The following is a 17,422-nucleotide window of genomic DNA, read 5'->3' on the forward strand; positions in this document are numbered from 1 at the left end:
ATGCCCTGGTAGTATGTTCTTCTGTTTTTCTCCCATTTAGCTTCACCTGTCTGTTTTTCACCTTCAAACACAACTGAAGATCACTCTAAGTGTAGTATCATTTGCCGCACAGAACAAGGCTCATGAACACTCAGTAGAACACGTTACGTAAATATATATTTTCTTTGTAAAATCAATACAGCAGTACAGTATAAGCCAAGGGGGATCTTCTTTCCCCTCCCTGCAGGTTGAGGCCAAGGTGGTTGAAGAGGAGAATGAGCATGGGCTGTGTCGCACTGCCAACCCATGCAAGACCTCCCTCTGTGGTTCAGACGGCTCACTGCTGCAGAGGTCTTTGTCTGGAAGATCCAGGAGGGATGTAGGTACACCTATTATCATTTTCACACAGTTCAAGTTTCATGTTCAGTTCATTTTCACTTTATGCTTATGTCGAATTAATTTGCTTTTGGAATGTTTAAGCTACATGAAAATGCGATGATGGTAATTGATATTTCAATGATTGCAAGACCTTCACACTCGATCTGCTTCCAGCAACTGCACTTTTATCTAACATGTGTTATGCCTGTTTTTCTGTCTCTCCGTGTTTCTTGCTGTGTATTTGTTAGTCCATCCTTTCTTCAGGACGAGGAGATTCAGTAAAGGGCACCAGACACACTACCAGTCCTAGAGATGTAGGATCAAAGCCACCTGAGCCCCAGGTACAACCTCATATAAGATGAGCTTATAGAGAATGGCTTGGCTGCAGCTATAGATATGGATGCACTGAAGGACTCTACTGCATTAAGCTTGGAAAATGCATAGCAGGGTGTCTTTGTTATTAGAGGAGAGCTCCATAACTGTATGTGCTTGTGTTTGATGTCTGTCCTTTACTCTGGTTATTATGTGTGTTCGCAGTGATGAATTGGGGCAGAGCTGTGTATACAGATGTTTCTGCATGGATGTGTGGTTCCTAGAAATTACACTCATTTAAATATACTTATTTTGCTCTAATAATCCTCGAGGGACAGCGATATGAAGCCCCATAACTGTGATGAACGTACACAATAGTTGGGTGATATTACTATTCCGAGCAATTTCATTCGGCTTTGAAATGAGAAGATACTGAGTCTTATTTAAGCAATCAATAACCTTGAACATTTCGTTTTAATGAAAACTATAATTTCAAGCAGTGGCAATTACGCCATAGGGGAATGTTTTGGTGTGGTGATGATTTTGCTGCCGTATGCACTTTTGCAATAAAGATATTCTTATCGGGATAATTATTGACTTCAGGGGGCCAGTTATGACCCTGGTTAAGGACCTCATCAATAGCTTAATTCATTACTTATCGCTTTTAGTCATACATGAATATTGCTGATTCAGAATGGCTATGGATTGGAGGGAATGACCATTAGATAATGGACAATAATGATAATTCCTGGTACGGACTCAGCTACTTTATGCAATAATCATCACATTGCCAAACAGTTTTTGATTTGTCAGCTAAGAATGACCGACATAAGGAGAAGGTATGGTTTTGGTAGCAAGCTATCCAGAGTGAAGTTGGAAAAAAAAGAGAAAAGTGAAATATAGTGCCAGAAATTATCTTTAGCAGGACTGAGCAGATGAAACTCAACTTAAGTACAATACTCTGATTTGTGTCAGCACTAAATCTGAGGACATAGATGGTGAATCATGTGAGCTATGGAAAAAACAAAGTTAGCCCCCGTAAAGTCAAGCAAGTTCTGGTGGTAATCGTACGTACAGAACATCTGCCACCTCAGTAGAATTTAGGCCAGTGAATGAGCTATGCAGCAGCTCCATTTTATGTTCGTCAGTGTTTTATTGGGGATTATATTTATGAAAGCAGTTGTCAGATCAGAAGTGATGGTGCTGCAGGTGAAACTTAACGCTAATTTCTTGGCTAACTTAAAGCGTAACCATCACTCACGCTCATTCTCCCAGCTCTCCTTTGAGGCCAAACAGACTGTTGCTGTCTCGTTGTCGGCAACCTCATCATTTAAAGGGCTGTGAATGGTAATGAGAGATATGTGCAGTGCTATGACTCATACTTTGAACTGAGTTTGGATAGATTTCCTCCCACTTTGGTCATCATGCATGCTTGTGAAATGCCCGTTTCTGCTGTGTATATGTGTATATATATAGATATTGATGACCGAAGTCAATTACATGATTACATTTTCAGCCAAAGCTTTAAATGATTTATTGCATTGAATTTAAATAGCGAATACAGTTACAGACAGTGCGCTGGTGAGGTAGTGTGTGTGATATTGACCTGTGTGGTCCAGACCAAATAAAGAATAACGAGATTCAGCATGTCTGCCAAGTGGAGATGTCCGCTGGGAGTGAAAGCAGGCTATCTCAGTGGAAGGGAGCGAAGGATAGAAGGCTAGAGCCTGATGCACATTTATCAAAGGTTTTCTTATTATCAGTTGACTGACTTTTGTTGGGTTTTGTGAAGGTTGGGTTTTCCTTTGGAGCGCACTCTGATAAGGTGCTGATTGATTTCACAAGCACGGCTACGCCTGCGTGGCAGACGTCATATATTTTGAGGAAATGTGGACAAGGGTAGACTTGCACTAGCCGGTGCGATATTGTGTTTACAACTATCATTTGTTTTGATTTAACAATATTGGCTGATTTATCAACCAGTCAGCTAAGCATTTTTTCTTAATTAATATTGTTAGAAATGCCAATACGACTAGGGATGTTTGATCAATTGTCTTCCTCTTCTTAAGAATTTTGTGATAAAAAATCGAATAGTTATTGACCGTCCCATTGATCCATTCCTATTCTTTTCCAATGCAATTCCATTTCATTTGTCTTTCAGCTGTTTTCCAGGCTCCTATTCCCCCAAGCTTAGGTTAGCCATTTCAAAGGCCTTATTCTCCCCATGCAAGGTCAACTATAATCAACTCTAGACAATGTCACCGCCTTGCTTTTCCAGCGAGCTAGGCCGAGGAAGACGATTCCTCTGGGCTTTTAAGGACCTACTGCATTATACCATTCAATTACTGTTCATTAGACAGTGTACAGCCATTAATCAGACTGAGATGTTCTGCTAGTCCTCAGCGGGGACAATGAACTGGGGAAATTTATTCTGGCTTCCTGTCTGGGCCACTGTTTAGTGGTACGGAGAAAGAAGACACTTTGGAATGCACTGAAGCTGTCAGTACAGAGTCGTCCTAAACTCTACTGATACTCTACTCTGTGTATCTGTTTTCAAGTGAAGTTCTCCGCTTCACGCAGCACTGTCTTTGAATTTTAAGAAACATAGCCTTTGTCAGAGATTTACTGCATATGTACTATAGTATTAGGAATTTGATATATCACCGTGAGGGAAGAAACCTGACAGATTTAGTGATTAGGGCTGCATATGCATTGAATATGACTAGATGATGATATGAAAAACTGATTTATGTTTTTCAGGAGGCTGAAGAGGAGGTGGTGTCTTCTAAGCTCTGCAAAATACGGTCACGGATGTCCCGGTTTTTCAAGGGTAGGTTCATCAAAGCATAAAGCCTGGTAGTAGCTCACTGGCAGCAGCAGCAGCAGCGGCGGCCCCCGCGTTCCCCTCCACAGCACCGCTAAACCTAATGCACCCATAAAGAGACCACTAATACACTCTGCATTACCAGTTCCTCCCTCACATCGCATGTCACCGGATCCACAACCACCACTCAACATCTGGGAGAGCTTTCCGCCGTGCTTTATGGAGACCATCTGGTTGAGTGGGTTTTTTTGCCTCCCCAATCTCAGATGACTTATTCTAGTATTAAAGGCACCTGCACATCAAGGTGCGCCACGCTGAGAGCCTGGGATTATTCACCACTCTTTATATTTCCCATGTCATTTGTAATTTGGGCCCACTCTGACAGCGAGTAGAAGGGAGTACCTACCTTGTTACTGTGAAAGTCAATTTTTTTCCCTCAACTTCTCATTCTAACTAGAATTCCATGGTCTGACTTTCATTTGATTGATATAGAGAAGAGCACATCTGATGAAAAATACAAATATGACTGAGTACTGCTGTACACATTTCATTATAGGGAAAAAAGGAAGAACATGTTCAAATACAAACGGTAGCCATGATGTAAACCTGACATTCTCCTTTGTTGGGGGAATGTGCCTTGCACTTGGTTCCAGCAATTTCACTCTAATTGTCTGCAAAACATAGGCTTTGGGAGCGAGGCCCATTCAACAGTTTCCAGGCATTCTGTATTGTCCCCGGTGAGAATTCCAAAGGTGACTAAATGGAGAGGGATGTGAATCCCTGCAGGTGGTTATCACTGTCTGCCCTCCAATCTGCGGTGCACTATGTCAGTGTGACACCAGGAAAATCACTGCATCCTGCGCTAACAGCAGGCTCCCTACCTCACTCACATGTAATCCATGCTATCATGAAAGTACACACACACACACACACACACACACACAGACACACACACATGTACGCGCACATGCACAGAGTAATCTCACAGGCAGCAGTTAACATTGACCTAATTTCTCACATACACATGTGCGCACACTCATGCACACACATATACATGTATTCTCTCTCAATTATGCCTATATTGACAGTGCTAGAGGTCTTGTGAAATTCGGTGGACAGAAATACGGCCTTGTACACTGTAGTTCTGGCTGTGCTTTCCCCACAGAATAGCAATGGCCACTGTAGGGGGCGTTTGAAATCAATCACGGCATCTTATTACTTGCCCACTCCAGACCCACGTACTCATTTTTCTGTCCATATTACATTATATTATTGTCGCTGTGTATGAATGGTTCTGCATCATGCCTCATATTCCCTAGCTGTCAGAGCCACGGTGGATCTGCAGATGCCACACATGCAAGGCATAACTGGAGGCTCAGGGCTGAAGTGGAGGGAAGTGGGATGTGAAAATGTAGGAAATGCAAGTGATCTCAAACTAACGGAACCAAACCTGCCACCTGCTTTGCATCAAAATGTCAATGTCTGTGCCGTGCCAGTTTTTATCCTTGAAAGGAATTTTCCAGTTGAGCGGAAATAGGAAGCCTTTTTCTAAAAATGTAAATCTACCTTCAAAGTACTTGCCTTCCCTCCTCCATATATTTGTGGCAAGTTCTGATTAGGTATGGCTTCTTTACCAGGGGTATTTTATCTTAACTTCCCCTGTATAAAAGCAAGAGACACTACTGGGTTCAGTTTGGCTGAGATTCTCCTTCAAAAGTTATTGGCAACATGAACAATGGCCTCATAATTTATGAGGACTGTTAGGGCCTCTGACAGAAGTTGTAAAGCATCTTGACTGATTGGGCAGATATGAGATGTGTGCAGTCATGGCATATTGTCGCCTGTATGCGCATACTACATGCAGAGAGTTGCATGGCTTGCTATGTCACAGATAAATTATTCCACACAGTCAAATTAAGGTGTTGTAAATCACCTTGCGGACCCGAGACTAGTCCTGAGTGACGACCTTTACGCCTATTTGACTCTAACTCTTATTTATGTTAATCACATCTGTATTATACTGACGGGGAAATGGTGTCATATTCTAAAAGGTCATTGTTGTGCAGTATAGCCTATGAGAGAAAAAAAACATGTTTTTGTTTATCAAGCGGAGGAGGTCTTTGAGATTATAGGCTGGACTCTTGTATGTTTGTAAGGTAAACAATTTCCTTTTTATTCTCCTTTTTTCCAGAAAGAAGTAAAAATTCTGGTTCCTTGCCTTGATCTACATGCCACTCATTTAAAAGGTATGTACTATACATTTTATATGATTACATTTCTCATGGATTCAAATTGTAATCTCACATTTAAATATAACACACAGTGTACTAAAGCTCCATATATTACTGTACAGCACAGCAGTGTTTATCCACCATATGGGGATACAGCATGTACCATGCTATTCTAACAAGTTGTGAGCATGAGAAATGCTTGGTGTGGATATTAAATGCTTATGAAATCCCTCCACAAAAAGCTTCATGATATTTATGACACTTTGGTAATTACATGTTTCATGGATGTTAGACCACTACAATATATCTTGTGATACAGAATATATATTTTTCCTCCGTTTCATTCAGCTATCCAAGTTCTGATTCAGGCAAAAAGCAAATGGTATCCTTGGGGATGGCGTAGCTGAAGGAGAATGAGAGCCTTTGTTAACTACAGTAAAGTTAGAGGAAAATGTATGCTTTTCTTCTCATTCATCATATACATGTCATGAAAGGCCTTCAAAAGGCAGCGGCTCCAAACAGCAATAAGTTTCTTTTTTTTTCCCATTTACATGGCGAAAAATAATAAGTTCCAAAGAGCGTGTGTTGAAAATCAGCCATTGTGATGTGAGAGAGGCGTCTGCGTGTGATCTCCGCTGCACTCGAGACGGCAGGCTCTGTGAAGTGAACCACTGCCCGGTTACACATTAGCTTTGATTGCCAGTTTGTTCTGTTCGCAGCCTGTAGCTTTGAACTGCATCTCAAGATGAAAGCCAACCTTGTCCACAGTGTGTCCACTGTAGACCGCTGCTGTTGCTTATTTGCTTCAGGCGCCATCAAGGGCTTTAGGACTATTTTTTTTCTGTATAGTTCTTTACCATGCTGGGATGAGCATTATGTATAATTTATCATACAATACATCCCGAGACAGGGCCCCATCTCGACTCCATTTTAATTTAATGCCTCTTCTTTTTTCTGCGTCTCGTGTTGACTGACTCTGTGGTCAACGTATGATACCACTAAGGTATGCCTTTGTTGTGTCCGGCAGATGCACTTTGATATTAGTGGCTCCTGTGGTGAGTGCATCACCACTCGATGCTTATTCTCTCTTTTCTCTCTCTCTCTCTCTCTCTCTCTCTCCCCCTCTTTCTCTCTCCCTCTCTCTCTTTCTCTCTCTCCCTCCCGCTCTCTTTCTCTTTCCTGTAAGAGCCATAGAATACAGTGTCAGGCTGCTGAAGACCAGACGTCCTCGTTCTCTCTCGTCTCCAGAAGCCAGCCGCTCATGTATAAGATGAAACAGTGTTATAAACCAAATAAAAATGTCTTGCCTCTTGACAGCCCCACCGTGAATATATGGCCTCTTATTTCAGTGAATATATTGCATAATTATGTATGGTTATGAATATTGCATGGAGCCTCACACTGCGCGCATGGTAAGATGCCTAATTGCGGAGTTTAATTATTAAGAAGCAAAGGTCCTGAGCGGGTTTTGCGAGAAGCACTTTTGATAAATTATTTTTTGCAGTTTTCTGATGAATTATTTTGGGGGCTTGTGCCTAATCAGCAGGCATAGTGGACGGCGTAACTGCTCTTGAGAGAGACTTATCTTCCCATGGAGAGGAATTACTATGCTGATTAAAACCACTGAAATCAACTAATAACTTAATGATATTGGAGTGGATAAAAAAAAATGAGTCATTCCCTCTCATAGTGGTAGCTATGAAGAACACAAGGGCACAGTGATGGGTAGAATGAGGACTGTTGCCATTGACCCCAGGGCACGGCTTTAATATTTCTATGTAACATGAGAGAGGGAAACAGAGAGAGAGAGAGTGAGAGAGAGACATAGAGACAGTGAGAGAGAGTGATGGTATATACTAAAGCAGAGCAAAGCACCTCATATTAAACAGTGTAGTCGTGCTTTGCTTTATACTTCATATGAAGCACTCCAAGAAAAAAGTCCAGAGAGGCTGACTAAACAAGGAATAATAAACTAGGTCTCCCTAGAGTACAGGCAAAGCCACTAGAATCAGTGTGCTTGTATAACTACTATTGCTACTGCCACTTTTTCTCTCCTACATGTACTATATCTGAGGCAGCCACACAAAAAAAAATATATTCCTCACTAGTTATATATTCAGTTCAAGTACACTTACTGTGCAGAAAAGTTTGAAGCTTGACCTCGGTTTTGTGTCAAAAGAAATTTTAAAATGAATAAAACAGGCTTCTCCGCATGTTACTTCAAATATAGAACTGGCACACATGATGTATGCTTCCATAAAAGCTAATGCTTCTAATGCAGACAATAAGAATCGTTGACCCACTTAATCGCGGTTCCATGTCACGCTGTGACAGTGTGAAAGTTCACCGCAACTATAGGATCAAGCGCAGGGTAATAGCCCGGGCTCCCTCCATTCCCCTCTTACAAAATGCATGTCTGTCTTGCACTTACGAAATGCAGTCAAGCTGCTTTTCGCAAGCCAGCACAAATATGTGAATAATGGATTGATATCGATGTGAGGATCGCCTCGGTGTGTCCAGTGGTTGTTTGGTCTAGAACTCTCCCCCCGGAGGGCAGGAGCCTGGTCCGTCTGTCAATAACATGTCAGTTGTCTCACATGCCGGGCACTCTGACCAGCTCTACCGCTTCAGTAAGCAGCTGCCCGACTGTTCGCTCCTTGTTGTCAAATCAGCTATTCTGCTCTGGATAGAGGCTAGAAGCTGCAGTGTGTTGGGTCAAATAGCTGTGTCGGTCGGTGGTCCTCAGAGTAGCCTGGCAATACGAAATGCATATACTAATTATGTTGTGTTGCTGTGCAGTAATTGCAGTAATTAGAAATTATGAATAAGTTACTAGTATGGGGTAAAGGCTGTGCAATTGTATTGTAAATCATAGAGCTGATGCAAATATGCATTATATTTTTTCCTTTTGCAACCCTTACATAACCAGATAAATTGACTAAGAACACATTTTTAAGTTCTGGAGAAAAACATTCAGTGGTAGGGAGGATTACACACATTGACACACTTATACCTGGGAGCTGCCCAGTATTACCACAATCTTGTACCATTGGCTATTGTACAGCTTGCTTATTGTTGAGCAGTTTCAGGTTCAGTGCCTTGCTCAAGGGCACAAGGTAGCTGTTACAGGAGAGAAGAGCATAAATCAATCACTTTCCCAACCAAGATTTTTCTAGCTGTAATCTCCAGGCTGCCGTATGTTGAATAGGAACTATGTGTGTATGAATCTGTGTACTGTATTTCTAAATGAGGATTGTAGTGGCCAGTGTGTTGAATAGCTCCCCATGCCATGAGACCTGGATTGGGTGGACAGGCGGTGTTATAAAAGGCGTTTTCGACACTGACATCATCCAGAGCCACCAGGAGGCCACTTTTTCCCTCTCTGTGTTCCAGACGGCTAGCTATCCACTGTCTGAAGCTAATGGCTGGAAGCACAGCTAAAAGCTCCCAGTGTGATAAGGTAATGTGAAGTCAGAGAGAGAGAGAGAGAGACGGGAAGAGAGAGAGGGAGAGAGTGCTATAACATTGGGGCCGTATATATCCTGATTATACAGCGATGAGGAAATGGTCTAAAAATAAAAACAAATGGAAAACGCTAGATGATATCACTGCACCCAGATTGCTGACGGTAGAGGCTGGAGTCATATCCAGATGGGTGTTGAGCGGGGATGGCGGTGCAAGTTGAGACTTACTGCTGTCCTCTCAGCTGACCTCCAGGATATCGTGCTCTATGAAATATAAGAGAGCATTATATTTAGTAAATACATAAATTAATTTATGAATGAACAAATAAATGAATGTTGATGTGTGAATGGTTGAATAAATGATTTCTTGTTTCTATGCCAAGCCATACTCAGCAGCCATTGCCTTTGACATTATATGACACTATGGTATTGAATGCTTTTCGTCACAAAAGTCTACGTTCGTAATAATAATAATTTGATGGCTTCAATCATTCAGTAATTTTTTACTGCTCTTCTCTCCAACTCCGCCACCTCCGCTATCACTTTGTATGTGTTTATGTCAACTTCAGGCTTTTGCTAGGCCTTAATTGATTAGAACAGTGTAAGATAAAGAACCTGCCTACCTGCCTACCTGCCTGGTTTGCTCAGCCTCCATTATCTGCAGATGGTGCCAGCGTCCAGATTACAGTTACACCAGCCTCCCACTTCTCTCTCCTCACACCCTCTCTTCACTCTTTTGCTCCTGTGCACCCCCCCAACCCCCCCCCCCCCCACACACACACACACTCACACATACGTTTCACATCTCTCTCTCTCTCTCTCTCTCTCTTCCTGCTTCTCTGCTTTCTTCTCTCTCTCTCTCTCTCTCTCTCTTCTTCTCTCTTTCTCCCTCTCTCCCCTCCTCTCTCTCTCTTTTTTTCCTCTCCAAGTCATTCTCTATCTCTCCTCTGAGTTGTTGTCCTTAGTAAGATGGATGTGTGTGTTCCCAGGGCAGATGGTCCTGTTGTTACTGTGTGTACCAGGCTCACACTTTAACACCCGGCCTGCTTGTCTGGCCTGACGGGCCATTGCCTGGGGAAAGGACTCTACCACACCATGTAGCAAGCATGTGTGTTGTGCAGCTAACCGCATGGGTGCTCACACCTTTTTAGTAAGGGAGTACACTCTAACATATGCCAAATGCACAGATGGGTTCTCTCTTTAAAGGAACAGAGTTTTTGACAATTTTTGTTGTATGGAAGCTTTAATGTACATCATAAGTAATGTATTTTGTATAACAGCTGGCATCTAGTGTTTTTTTACAAACTACTCTTCCTGCTCAGGCATCTCGTTCTGAGAAAGAATAGCTATTTATGAATATTTGTTAATGAAGAGATTGTTCTGCACATCACATTTCTTCAAATTGGGTTATGTACTGGGTTGGGGTTTTCAATTATCATGACATGACAACACAACACTGGTGCCAGTAGTAATACTCTGGTTAATTATTTCAAATCATTCAGATGCTATTATTGGAATAACATCAGTGAGGCTGTTTTTTTTACTGTGATTATGGCTACAACGGTGATGCAATAGTACTGAGTACCATCAGCAGCATCAAGGTAGCCATAATTACAGTAAGAAATTCCTCAAGGGTATGATGGATTTTATACAACGCATGTGTACTGACTGCTTTTATATAATAAATAAAATAAAATAAGAAAGATTTCCAGCTAGCTCCCTGGTTACCACAGGAGTTGGCATCACAACCAATACAGCATGGCAAGCCGTACATTATGAGAATCATCAGCACGGTTGGAATGCTTCTTTGACCAATCAGATTGCTTGGCTGAAACTACTTGATGTGTAATTGGACTCGCCAATATGTCTAATGTCACTTGCCGCTTTCAATTATTTGAGCATTCTGACTGGTTTTCAACAAAGACCAGCATGCATGTGCTGCATGCGCTCAATCATTTTCTCCCCCACCAAATAACTACCTCTGATTGGAAACCATTTTGCATGATGGCAACCTGTGTCTTTTTGATCGATTCATTTCATTTCATTGCCATGATAAACTTTTATAACAGCTATCTTTTAGCTGCAACATATGTGGAACTCTGTGCTTGATTTCTACACAATGATCTACGGATGATAAATCACTGGGTGTACATAAATTATATCAGTAAAATCACTGGCGATATAGCCCTTTTCCGTGCACATATGTAAATTCAGCCAGTGATGTTCCTCTGTGGGAAATTGCAGTCTTTCTCTACCCTCTAACCATACTATTTCCTTCATTTCAATCTCAGCACGCAATCTGAATATTGTCCCTTAGCTGCTCCTATCATATGTAATGAATGTGCTGCCCCAAAGGTGAGTGCCATAATTGATTAAAAACCATAATGTTTTTCCATGCCTTGGCATCGTCTGTGGTACGGATATGTATGATGTGCGGTATGTGTGTGTGTGTGTGTGTGTGTGTGTGTCTGTATGTCTGTGGGTCTGTGGACAGGACAGGACATCAAAGTCATGTGTGCACTGGCTCTATTTCATCCCGGCTAATGAAGAAGCTGCGAGAGTGCTTCTGGGTCACAGTGGGAACATGCACAGCGAGGTCACTTCAAAGGCGGGATAATGACGGATTAAGTCTAAATCATGGCCACGCTTTAGTCTCTGTCGCACATCTAGCCCGTCGCTTTGCATTTTATTAACAAATCATCGCAATATGATCTGGTAAAATGTGTCTGCCTTAATTTCCCTTGTCCATCTTACTCTGCATAAATCCCCTACATCCATATTAGTGGATCATGGTGGGCAGAATGGTGGGCCTTTTATAAACCCTTGATGGTGATGAAATATTCTTTCATTAGTGTCCATATATCTCCCCATGTATTCATGTTTTAATGTACTGCTCTGGGCAGTTCCTTATTGCCTTTTGTAGTATCAGTGACAGTGATACAGTTTTCCATTTATGGTAGGCCTACAGCATGCATCCTTGGATAGTTTTATTCTGCATTCCAAATTAGCCTACACACCCAGTGACATAACCTTAGGTCTCACAAGATGAACAGGTGAGGCAGAAATTTCACGACATTGTATCATAAAGCAGGAGGGAGAAGCAGTCATAATGCTACAACCCACTCAACTCTATACGTAACGACAAATGGTTTGGATGTGGAAGATACTCTAGGATTATTGAGCTGTTGGCACTCTTATGTGTAAGAGGATGGGGCATGAATATACTGTTTCACTGCCACTCATCTTGTTCAGTGTGTAACCCTTACAGTCTTTCACCTCAACCCGGCTGTGCTTCTCGTTCGGCTAGCTCCCTGTCCAGATCACTCACTGTGCTGGAGTTACAGGTACGTAGGAAGCACTCAGCAAAGTATAATTGCTGCTGGAGTGATTTATCCACCTGTAGACCCTCCAAGAGCACTCCAACACACAGATACTCTCGTCAACAACGTATCACAGCAATTATAATCAAGGGGACCCATTGCAGGCTTTGCCACCAAAATGCTTGTTTTGGTGGGAGAGGTGGGATAGAGGTGGGATGTCAGGAAATATTTGATAAATTTCAGCAATTATTCAGGTGAGAAAGGTCTGATCTGGTTCGAGGTTTGAATGACACACAGTGTAACTCTCCTCCTGACATTGTCAGTATTAATCCGGATTATCCAGGATGTTAATGTACACGTTCCTGCTTAAACCAATTCAGCAGATACAGATACATAATCCAGTATACGTACATTAATAAGGTACCCAGTATAAACTTTGTAGTGTCTACTTAGTAGGGGATTATTGGAGGCTAGATCAGCTGAAATTGGGCCGTCCAGCCCCTGCCCACAGAGGGAAATCAGCCTCATTTGTTGGATACTCTGAGGCGGCTCCCATTTCACCTGGGTTCTCCCATGTTTAATTGGCCTCATTATGTGATTAACTTAGCAAATTTACTTCTTACCCTCAAGGCACAGTTTCAAACACTGGCAGACCACAAACCTTCCCAAAGTCACTCCATCACAGAAACCACAATGTCAGCATTTAGGCTGGCCATCACATTCCACTGGGAAGTTTTCATTTTCCAGCAGAGATGCCTATTTGGCTATATTAACCTCTAAACCTTTGACTCAACACACCGCTTTTGAAAATGCAGTATTTCCTTACAGGATGATTAGCAATATGTCATTGTTCCTTGGAAATGCTCACTGATCATACTTTATATTCCTAGTTTGGCCTGATTTTTACATGTTGTGTAAATTGGTTTGCTACACATGGCCTGTATTGTAAAGTTCACACATACACACCCATACACTGTCAAAAAATGAGAAGTTTCTTATGTGAGAAAGTCCATTTTATTCCAAAGTACAAAAAGTGTAAGGTATAGTGCAGCAAACATTTTGTTCATCTTCAATGCATTAGATGGTTTTAGGTGTTGCCTTCGCACATGTTACAAAAAAAGCCGTACCATGGAGTCAGTGGAAAGATACAGCAGATTGTCCAATCCAACACACAAAATCTAATATTTGGAAAGCTCCAGTTGTTTGTTTGTGGACTCATAGATATTGGTTTCATTTTGTTGATGTCCTTGGGGAACAGTATGGAAAATGAAAGGAAGATGAAAAACAAAGGCCATGATGTTAATCTATCCTGTCATCACTGAAATCTCAGAATCCTCTGTGGGTTCCCTGACAGCCAGATGAAATGGCCAGTAAAGTGCCAATTTTACCAGACCACTTGTTATTTGCCAGCAAAGTTATTGGTTCGCTTCCTTGTTTAATAACCAATGGCAGAGCTCAGAGAAGGTGATGAAGGAGGAAAGAGTGTGTATGTATGTGTCCGTGTGTAGGGGGTGGAGGAAGTGTGTGTGTGTGTGTGTGTGTGTGTGTGTGGGGGGGCAGTAGGGTAGAAGAGGAGTTTACAAATGGGATCCATCATTTTTCATGCACAGGGGTGACATCCCTCCGTCAGCCAATTTCGCTCCGATAGCCCGGTCCCTTGGATCATTGATATCTGCATTAGGGACCTTTGTTAAAGGTCTCATCTAAATGCATTGAAAAACGCCTTGCTCCCTCTGTGTACTTCCTACTGTTGAAAGTGTGTGCGTGCATGCATGTTGCTTGTGCAAAGATTTGCCGACTTGGCTTTGTCTACATTAAGGTTAGTCTTTGTGGCAAAGCAATGTAGTGTCGCTGAACCTAGCATGGGGAAAAAAGAAAAAAATAGTACTAAGAAAACCAACAACAAAAACAAGCTGCTCTTTTAGTGTGCAGTGCTCCCACAACAGTAGCTATAAGCATTTGCACACTCCATTGTCATTGAGGAACCTTTTAGTGAATATTCATGTCAGTAATGTAATTACTGTAATAAATCTGTCCAAATTAACAGCACAGAATGGAACATGGCCTATGAAGATGTTTCAAAAATAGGGCAGAAGGCATAGTAGAGGAGCTCATTTCAAAGTGATATAAATATGCCAATGCCTTCTGCATGAAGTTGGTTGGAGTAGGCCCATTAACCAAAACACTTCAGAGGCACTTCATTTTATTCCACTAAAAACACCTCCCTTCATGTACTGCACTTATGCAATTCTGCAGTTTAAACCAACCTGGCTCTACCTCCCTTGCTACTATGAAGAAGTTTTAATTTGCTGTTCCTGTCCGTCTATTTTACAGAGCCATAGAAAGATACAACAGAGGTGCTGAAGGGCTAATGTCACTGTCAATCCACCAGCCCCTCAGCCACAATATCCTGGCTTAATTTCCTCACAGATCCAAGTACCCTTGAGCTTCAAGAGGCCTCATTCACATACTTGAATCAAAATTGCCCCAACCTCCCTCGTCCACTAATTTCACAACACTTTGGTAACGAGCAACATTGCACTGGTAAAACATTATCACTTTTTAGCATGCATACCTTCATATAGGTTCATGAACTGTAAAGTAAAAGGCGAGCTGTGCACCCAGGCAATCTAATATTTCATTAATAGATTGGATACAAATGTATGTCGAGCATTTCATTAGGAAGCTAGTGGGTAGTTAGGCTATATCTTCTGGCACACTCCTAAGATATATTAAGAATTGTAATTAATAAACTTGATAATCTGAGTATCCTGAAATTGACTAATAATTTGGTGCTTGAGGACATCCCTGCACTATGGTCCCATAGGGATCCCATTAAAAGTCTCACCGACTATAATCTATAGTTGTGCTATATGATTCAACCATGCTGCCCTCTCAACAGTATTGAAATCCACTTTCAAATGACTTTGGAATTAATAATTTACCTTAAGTTTATACGCCTTCTGGTCCATCACAATAACTGCTCCTACATGAATGATAGTGTGTCCTAGAATGTTTACAAAGAGAATTGCACTGGGAGCATCTGTCATTGGCTGTCACTATGTTGAAGGGAAAATGTGAGTGTTTGACACATGCTATTACTGTTTTGTTGTTGTCCCATTTTCAGATGTGGTCGATGAGAGGACAGGTCCATGTTAACGTTCTCTAGTCGGAGGCACTTTTTTGTGTGCAGAGAAGATGAATTAAAGTGTGATTAACAACATAAAGGGCAAGGCACTCACTTGAATATTACGCTATGAATCAAAGGGAGCGGCACTCATTCTCGATGCTGTCGGTGATATACTCTCCGTATTTTAAATATACTTATTGGCACCACACTATTTTATCATGTGAGGCGGAAATGTCACAGCCAACTCAAACAGGGAGCAGCCAAACCTCCAAAACATGGTGAGATTGGATGTGAAATCAGTGCAAGGGTCACTGACAAAAGAAATTGGGTTTTATGCAGAGCGTGCCTCAATACACAACACTCCCAAACCAAAGGTAAAAGCAAAGCCCTTACCGGCTATTTTCGACCCATCATTATTTCTCATAAATCCCAAACTAGCCCAGACCAGTGCCTTTGACAGCATGACTGATGAGTTTTCCGTCGTGAATGTCAAGAGAAATGGTCTCCTGCACCTTATCTCCCCTATTTCTCATTGTGTGTGAGACTTGGGGTTTTATGGAGAAAAGCCACGGCCGTTGTGATGAGCATTACCTGGTGATAATGAAGGGCACGCCGCTGTACTGTCAGCCCCGACAGACAGACAGGCAGGCAGGCAGGCAGGCAGGCAGGGGCCCGGCTGCCGAGAGACGTTGTCCATTCATGCGTTTATGTGCCCTTATGTCTTTATCTGGAGACCAGGATAAATAAGCATATTTATATATTTACATTGTGTCAGTGCAGTGATTGCCTTATCTACCGCTGCTTTCATTCATGAAGGGAAATGTCAAGAGGTAATCAAGTCAAATGTGCCTTTTGTCAATGCTATTCATGGATCTCAAATTGTATATTGAAAATATTTGGGTGCTGGGTCTCTGTCGCCGTAAAATGCTCCTTCCTGGAATATTAGATTTAACTGCACATGTTTTCATACTGTTTGATTATTCATATAATCCAACTTTATGCCACATATAGTTACATACATAATGGAAAAAAGAAACCATACATACTTAATGTTTGGTTTTCCACTTGAATATCTTACTGCTCATTGAACAATTACCGTCTTTTTGAGCACATTCAAAATTTAACCAAAGTTCACAAGTACAGTATACAATTTATTCAGCACAGCATACATGTATCCGGTGTTATGTTTTCGAAAAAAAACAAAACAACAACTCTGATTTGATGAGCCTTTCTTGCAGTCTCAGAGGAGAGGCACGTATCCCACTGAGGCTAATGTTAAGGGTTTTTAGTGATCCTGCCTGTACCTTGGCATGCAAGCCTCGCTGTACAGACAGAGGATAATGAGGTCTGAGCCAGGTCCTAGCAATGGCTATTAGGCAGGGAGCTGCATATTTATGATGGCTTTATGAAGCATTTATTGCCTCGTTTCCATCAGAACGTTGTCTGCACAGACCTGACAGCTTTCCTTAGAGATTAGTCTCAGATACCCCCTGTTAGGTGGCAGTCTGGCCAGATCGCTTTCTCCTGCTGGTCCCCTCTCTCTCTCTCTCTCTCTTGGTTTGTCCTTCTCCCTCACTCTCTACCTTTCTCTTCCTCTTTCACCCCCCCTTTGTCTCTCTTTTTCTCTCCCTCTCCCTCTCTAACTCCCTCTGTCTCTCCCTCCCTCTCTTTCTCCTATGTCTCACTCTGTCCCTCTCGCTCTCTTTCACCTCTTCCTCTCTATTCACTCCCTCTCTCTCTGTCCCTACCTGTCTCTCTTCCTCTCAGTCTCTCTCTCTCTCTCT

At 42.0% G+C, this 17,422-nt stretch overlaps 1 protein-coding gene across 1 annotated transcript in view; it reads left to right on the forward strand.

Annotated features, from left to right (window-relative positions):
* dcdc2c (doublecortin domain containing 2C) overlaps positions 1–17,422 on the forward strand; it is a 105,268-nt gene that overhangs the window by 8,897 nt on the left and 78,949 nt on the right. Inside the window, exons 9-11 of the mRNA XM_071905807.2 lie at positions 227–358; positions 606–698; positions 3,430–3,499. Of these exons, the coding sequence (XP_071761908.2) occupies positions 227–358; positions 606–698; positions 3,430–3,499 (295 nt within the window). The remainder of the gene's footprint in view (positions 1–226; positions 359–605; positions 699–3,429; positions 3,500–17,422) is intronic.

Source organism: Centroberyx gerrardi, chromosome 17 (genome assembly GCF_048128805.1).
Source record: "Centroberyx gerrardi isolate f3 chromosome 17, fCenGer3.hap1.cur.20231027, whole genome shotgun sequence".
Lineage (NCBI taxonomy): Eukaryota > Metazoa > Chordata > Actinopteri > Beryciformes > Berycidae > Centroberyx > Centroberyx gerrardi.